The sequence below is a fragment of the Ictalurus punctatus genome, chromosome 2, assembly GCF_001660625.3.
Source record: "Ictalurus punctatus breed USDA103 chromosome 2, Coco_2.0, whole genome shotgun sequence".
Classification (NCBI taxonomy): Eukaryota; Metazoa; Chordata; class Actinopteri; order Siluriformes; family Ictaluridae; genus Ictalurus; species Ictalurus punctatus.
Window position 1 is genome coordinate 2,926,622 of NC_030417.2, and position 7,500 is coordinate 2,934,121.

Consider the following 7,500-nt stretch of genomic DNA (forward strand, 5'->3'; position numbering starts at 1 on the left):
TGCTCACGGACCAGTTATGCAGGACTCGTTTGTTCCACTCATTAACTTCTTGAAGATACACACCCTTACGGACATAGCAAGAATAGGTACACACGCATGGTTTCTCTGTCTCTCTCTGTCTCACGCACACACACACACACGCACTCGCACACATACATGATCACACTTCACTCACTTCCTGCATTCGAGTTTCTATTACGCTCACTCTTTAGGCTTTTCACAATAAACATAGTGGGTGATTTCACAACACCAGTGTGTGTGTGTGTATGTATGTGTATATCTGTATGTTCTATTCATGTTATATTTAACAAAGATATATTTTTTGATAAACTTGTGTATTGTTTGATATCAATGAGAGCAGAGTATTTCTGTAAATTTTTACGAACAAAAGATCAAAAGGTTGAACAATAAAGATAATTTTTCACATTTTGTGTGTGTGTATGTGTGTGTGGTTTTGTCCAGGACGGAGAGGTGCAGGACGGTTCCGAGCTCATCGGGCCGGCAGAACCCTTTTCTGACTTCTTAGCCGACAGCCAATCAGACAGCAGCTCTGAAGGTGTGTATTGGGCTTTAATGTGGCTGAAATTTGCCAGGAAATGTCGTGTTATTTATTAAAAGGAAGAGTGACCACCTGAGGGCGCTCTCACGCCACACTGAAGAAAAGAAAACAGGAAATGTGAACCACGCAATGTAGCAGTGTTTCCTGTCTACTACATACTATTTCTCATGTCAGTATGATATAATAAACAGGTGTCTTTAGGTTGCTGAACTTTTTCTTTTTGCAAATTATTATTTGAATGTTATATTTTCTTGAGCTTAACTTCTTTGATCCTTAGTAGGTGTTGTTTATGATTATGGGTATTTATGTAAAGCATTTGGAGATTTTGGATTTAAAGTAAAGATTACTATATAGACATACATGTACGGATATTATTATTATTATTATTATTATTATTATTATTATTATTATTATTAAAGGGTCATGTGGCTAGCAGTCAGTGAAATTCATTTGTTGTTTCTTCAGATTTACCTCAGATATTCCTCAGGTTTACCTCATATATTCCTCAGGTTTACTTTAGGTTTACCTCAGATATTCCTCAGGTTTACCTCAGATATTCCTCAGGTTTACTTCAGATATTCCTCAGGTTTACCTCATATATTCCTCAGGTTTACTTTAGGTTTACCTCAGATATTCCTCAGGTTTACCTCAGATATTCCTCAGGTTTACTTCAGATATTCCTCAGGTTTACCTCATATATTCCTCAGGTTTACTTTAGGTTTACCTCAGATATTCCTCAGGTTTACCTCAGATATTCCTCAGGTTTACTTCAGATATTCCACAGGTTTACCTCAGATATTCCTCAGGTTTACCTCAGATATTCCTCAGGTTTACTTCAGATATTCCACAGGTTTACCTCAGGTTCACCTCAGATATTCCTCAGGTTTACTTCAGATATTCCTCAGGTTCACCTCAGATATTCCTCAGGTTCACCTCAGATATTCCTCAGGTTTATCTCAGATATTCCCCAGGTTTACCTCAGGTGTACCTCAGATATTCCAAAGGTTTTCCTCGGGTTTACTTCAGATATTCCAAAGGTTTACCTTAGATATTCCACAGGTTTACCTCAGGTTTTCCTCAGTTTCACCTCAGGTATTCTTCAGGTTCACCTAAGGTTTACCTCAGATATTCCTCAGATATTCCTCAGGTTCACCTCAGGTATTCCTCAGGTTCACCTCAGATATTCCTCAGGTTTACCTCAGATATTCCTCAGGTTTACCTCAGATATTCCTCAGGTGTCCCTCAAATATTCCAAAGGTTTTCCTCAGGTTTACCTCAGATATTCCTCAGATTTACTTCAAATATTCCACAGGATTACCTCAGATATTGCTTAGATTTACTTCAGATACTCCTCAGGTTTACCTCAGATGTTCCTCAGATTTACCTCAGATATTCCTCAGATTTACCTCAGATATACCTCAGGTTTACCTCAGATATTCCTCAGGTTTACCTCATATATTTCTCAGGTTTACCTCAGGTTTTCCTCAGGTTTTCCTCAGGTTTTCCTCAGGTTTACCTCAGGTTTTCCTCAGATATTTCTCAGATTTACTTCAGATATTCCTCAGATTTACCTCAGATCTACCCCAGACTTATCTTAAACTATCTTCAGACATTCTTCAGAGTTTCTTCAGATCTACTTCAGATTTTCTCCAGCATTATCCCAAACTTAACTCAGACATACCTCATCTCTACCGCAGGGGTACCTCAGACTTCTGATGTTGCTAATTGTTAAGCACTATCTTGTTTATACAGACAGTAAATTATTGCAAGTAAATCATTTTTTTGGTTTCCTGTACACTTTTAAAATTGTAACCGTGGCCATGTTGAAACTTAGGAATTATAAGGATTTCTCTCATGTTTCTGTGAGTTTAACTGTACGTTAACCCTTTTTTTTTTTTTTTTTTTTTACTACTTTGCTATATTTTGGTGTAAAAGTTCTTGATCTATTAAGTCCCTAGTAGTATATTTAAAACCGAAAAATGTCAGCTAGAGCATAATTCCAATCTATAGTTGCGACTGTTACCTTTTTAATGGCAGTTTTCCACGTTTTTTTATTTGAGAAACAATATGAATGTGTAGCCTTATGGGATACAGTACAGCAAAATATTCCTTTCTTCACATACTTTATACTGCTGTGGGCGCAGTTTAGTAGGAGTAATATGCATTTTGAAAGCTGCGTTTTTGTAAACATGTGCTGTTCTCAATAGCCGCTTGGCTTCTGTTCATTTGTCATTCTTATGCTTATCCAATTTCTCTTTCTCTTTCTCCTCGGTCCAGTTCATAAGAGCATTGGTGGCGTGGATGATTCGACCCTAGCTAGTCAGTCAGAGTATGGAGGTGAGCCAAGAGTTTTATTGCTTACTTGCCACCACAGTCAAACATTTCCATATCCAGTTGTTTTTGTTGTCTGCTTCAGCCTATGTAACTTGCAAATACCTTTACAACAAAATTACTTCGATTTGAATAACATTTAGTTTTGTTGATTTAATGTTCGTCACAAAATACAGGCTTCAAAATAGTTGCAGATTGCAAATTCCTAAGGGCCAATGGCGACCAGACAACTGCTGATATCGCAACCTGGGTTTGTGTGAGAAATAATCACAACAAATTCCATTATTCTTTGCTAATATGAGTAAAAAAAAACCAAAACGTTTATTCTTAACACAGGATGTCACTATTACATTGAGTCCGTATCAGGTGTTGGTTGTTCACAGGTGTTCGGAATATGTGTTACCATTTGAATGGAAGTCATTTGTTTATTTAAATACGCAAACAGCGTCCATAAGGTATTCGGGTATCCGGATCTACATATTTCAGTCCAGACTCTGTTTGTGTGTTTCAGGTCCATCCAGTGACAGTGATCTGATTTCTCTGCTGGTGGATGGAGACTCCCTGCCCGATTTGGACGATGGAATGGGCTCGAGCTGCAGTTCCCCGAACCAGCGGGCAGGAGGAAGTGGACGTCCCCCGTCCCCAAGCCGGACAGAGGTAGACACGAGGCGGGCCATCAGGGCGGCGCTTTTCTCCTCCAGCCACCAGAAGAAAGATTACCTGGAGAAAGCCAGTGAGCAGATCAGCCTTGCTGTGCAGAAAGAGGTGGAGCAGGACTACGCCTCCGCCTTCTTCTACTACCGCAGCGGAGTGGATTTACTACTGCAGGGCGTCCAAGGTACTCGTGCACACACGTATCAGCAACATCAGAAGCTAGAGAAGGACCAAGGACTCCATGAAAATGCACTAACAAATGGGCGCACCATCGCAACTGCTGGTGTAGCAGGACTACTAGAAGTATTTCTTCTGAAGCAGCACGTCGACTGTAAAAACAATAGGGCGTATGCAAACTGCTGGAATATCACATAGCAGTAAAAACAATAGCAAATTTGGAAACTGTACCTGCTGGAGCATCATGCATACTGTAAAACGTGAAGCAAACTTCTGCAACTGCTGCGGGGGGGGCACTCCTGCCACAGGAACCCTAAGAAATGGGAAAACTATGGTAAAAGCAAAACAGTGGCGAAAGGGGGAGCTCTTGGAGTAGCATGTCCTCAGTAAAAACAATAGTCCAGAAGCAAATTACTGTAGCTGCTTGAGTAACACCGCTCTCGTAACGGCTTCATCTTACAATAAAACTATAGCAAACTACCACAACTGCCAGAGTAACATGCCTATCCTGAAAACCCCAACAAATAAACAGATTACTGTAACTGCCGTGGTAGCCTCCCTAATGTAAAAACCCTAACCAGTAAGAAAACTACCGTATCTTTGTCAATCGCATGTCTACCCTAAAAAACAACAACAAAAAAAAAACAACAATAATTGTTGCTGGAGTAGCAGTAAAACAATATGAAATGGGGAAACTTCCATAACTGCAGCAGTAATATACTGTGCCTACAGATGAAGCAATAGCAAATAGACATCAACTACCATAACTGCTAGTGTAGCACGTCAACCACAACAACCCTAACAAATGGACAAACTAGCATAACTTCCAGAGTAACACGCCTGCCATAAAAACACTACCAAATGGAAAAACTACCATACCTGCTGGAGTAGCACGTCAACCCTAACAAATGGACAAACTAGCATAACTTCCAGAGTAACACGCCTACCATAAAAACACTACCAAATTGGCAAACTACCATACCTGCTAGAATAGCTTGCCTACCACAACCACCCTAACAAATGGACAAACTACTATAACTGCTGGAGTAACACACCTACTATAGAAAAGCCTAATAATATGGACAAATTACCATAACGTTTTGCGTAACATGCCTACCATGAAAGCGCTAACAAATGGACAAACTACCACAACTGCTCGAGCAGCACACCTACTGTAAAACCACTAACAAATGGACAAACAACCGTAACCGGCCTACTATGAAAACTGTAACAAATGGACAAACTAATGTAACCGTCTTGCTTGCACATCTGCCAATAGCAAAAAAAAATCAAACTGCCATAACTGCCTATATGCTACTGTTTCTATAGTACTATAGCAGCAAATTACCGTAACATGTCTCCCGTAAGCACCTTAACAAAGGGGGAAAATTGCGTAAAAGAATCAGGTGTACATTGATCTTCAAAACAATAGCAAATGGACCGTCGACCAAAACCGCTGGACCTCAAGAAGAAGCAGAACTGCTGGATTAACACCTGATAAAACCCTAGCAAATAGGAAAACTGTGTGTTAGGTAATTATTTTAACGTTGCGTAGTGTTCGTATTTATTTTTCCATGAAGTCTTGACCTAATGAACGGCATTGTGATGTCAGAGCCGAGATGGTGTCTTTCGGCCATCGGGGCGGCACCGTAGCCGCTATTCCACTTTGCCTGATGGCCTTTCTGGCATCGCTCACACACACACACACACACACACACACACACACACACACACACACACACACACACACACACACACGCCTTATTGTTCTTAAACCAGCTCAGTGATCTAAATGCCTCGGCTTGTTTTCCTGCGCTTGTTTATTCGTTAATGTGTTTGCGTTTGTTTACGGATGGGTGACGACTCCTGGTGTTGTTGACAATAAAACGGTGCTGGGCTTCTTTTGTGAAGGGGCTTCAGTCCAAGCTTTTAGTACCTGCCAGGATTCTTTAGCTCGGTGTATGGCAGAAAGAGATAATGAGGAGAGAGCGAGCGAGATGGAGAAAAGGAGGGGCAGATGATGGAGGAGAAAGAGAATGGTGGGGTTTTTTTGTTGTTGTTTTTGTTTTTTTATTTTGAGTGTGCTGCCTTCGGCACGTCCTGCTATCAGACGTTCAAAAGTTACCTTTCGAACTCGATGGGGTGACATCACTAACCGGAGTAGAAAGCTTTCTGTAACGATATTAGGAAAGAAGAAAAGTACCATGAACTAGTAGGAAAGAAGAACTTCCATAGCTGCTGGAGCGACATGCTAGCTGTAAAGACGGCGATAACTAGCAATATTACGAAAGTGGTTAGTTATTAACGAGTTCAATTTAAAACTTGATGGCGTGACTTCTACCTATGTAGCTGACTACCTAGCTAACTAACTAACTGAGCCAGCAGTCTACTTGCTTTCTTACTTACTTTCTAACCAACTAAATAAGCTAGCTAGCAGTCTAGCCAGCTGTGTAATTAGCTCGGCTAGTCGCATAGCTCGTCGATGTTAGTGAATCTCTATTATAATTCAATTAAACAGTCAAATGTTTTCAAAAAGCACGGTAGTATTTGGGAAACTCTTTTAATGAACAACAAAAAACCATGTGTTATTTTTGCTAGCAAGTGAGTGAACATTGTTCCGTCGTAGCATGTGATTAAAACATCAACTTGCTAGCAAGCAAGCTAGCATTCTGTTTTTTTATTTATTTATTTTATTAGAATTTTTTAAAAATTTTTCTTCTTTAAATGGACTAAAACTGTTATTTTATGCCACGCAGTACATCAAGCCATGAAACTGAAACGAGAGGCTAGTAGATTTCTCACACGATCATGTGTGTGTTTGTGTGTGTGTGCGTCAGGTGAAGTGAGCCCGCGCAAGAGGGAAGCCGTGAAAAAGAAGACCGCCGAGTACCTGATGCGCGCCGAGCTCATCGCTAACACGTACCTGAAAGACAGCATGGGCCAGAGCTCCACTCAGAACCGGGTGAGTGGAAATGAAATCGTTTTATATTTTAGATTTAATAAAAAATAACAATTATCCTGACTGCAAATGAATGATTAGAAATAATCCTGATTTATCTCATTAAGGAGATGAATGAGGATTAGCCTTACTTTTGCTTAAAATCTTTAAATAATACTCAGTATTTAAGAAAACACTTTACGCAGCTTGACTCTGAACGCTGGCTTTAACATTTGACCTTTAACCTTTCTCTCTCTCTCTGTCTGTCTGTGTGTGTGTTTAGACGCTGACGGCTCAGTGCTGTAAGGGTTCATGGGGTCAGCAGAGTCAGGCTGATGAATTGCACAACTACAGAGTGCTGGGAGTCATCGATAAGGTGAGCTAAGGGCAAAGGTTACTCATCTCCGGGAAGGAGGGGGGGGACTCGCTCTTTATTTATATGCGAAAACGAGTCCAAGATTTGTGTGTGTGTATATATGTTTGTGTGTGTGTGTGTGTGAACCCAGTGCTCCATTCATATCCATTAAGGGCTGCACCTGTTCTGGTTTCTCAAGGGGCGTGCACACACAGACACAAGCAGAGATGTGTGTGTGTGTGTGTGTGTGTGAGACCTAGAAATGGAGACATCAAATAATGCAGATATATAGCCAGCCACGAAAAACAAAACTGCTGAAGTTAGGGCCGGCGGCAAGATCAAGTTTCAACATCAAGTTTACGTTACACCATACCCATAGTTCTTTATCTTCCTTTGATTTTTAAGTAAATGTGTTAAGAGATCTGAATAAAAAAAATAATAAAATCCCAAACTATAAAGCAGTTATAATAGCGTGCCCGTTTGTTC

General features: G+C 40.4%; 1 protein-coding gene across 4 annotated transcripts in view; it reads left to right on the forward strand.

Annotated features, from left to right (window-relative positions):
* Positions 1–7,500, forward strand: part of rps6kc1 (ribosomal protein S6 kinase polypeptide 1) — a 38,853-nt gene that overhangs the window by 9,937 nt on the left and 21,416 nt on the right. For all 4 annotated transcript variants that reach the window (XM_017449961.2, XM_017449968.3, XM_017449953.3 and 1 more), the window contains 5 exons: positions 463–556; positions 2,837–2,896; positions 3,402–3,728; positions 6,559–6,683; positions 6,943–7,035. In XM_017449961.2, the coding sequence (XP_017305450.1) occupies positions 463–556; positions 2,837–2,896; positions 3,402–3,728; positions 6,559–6,683; positions 6,943–7,035 (699 nt within the window). The remainder of the gene's footprint in view (positions 1–462; positions 557–2,836; positions 2,897–3,401; positions 3,729–6,558; positions 6,684–6,942; positions 7,036–7,500) is intronic.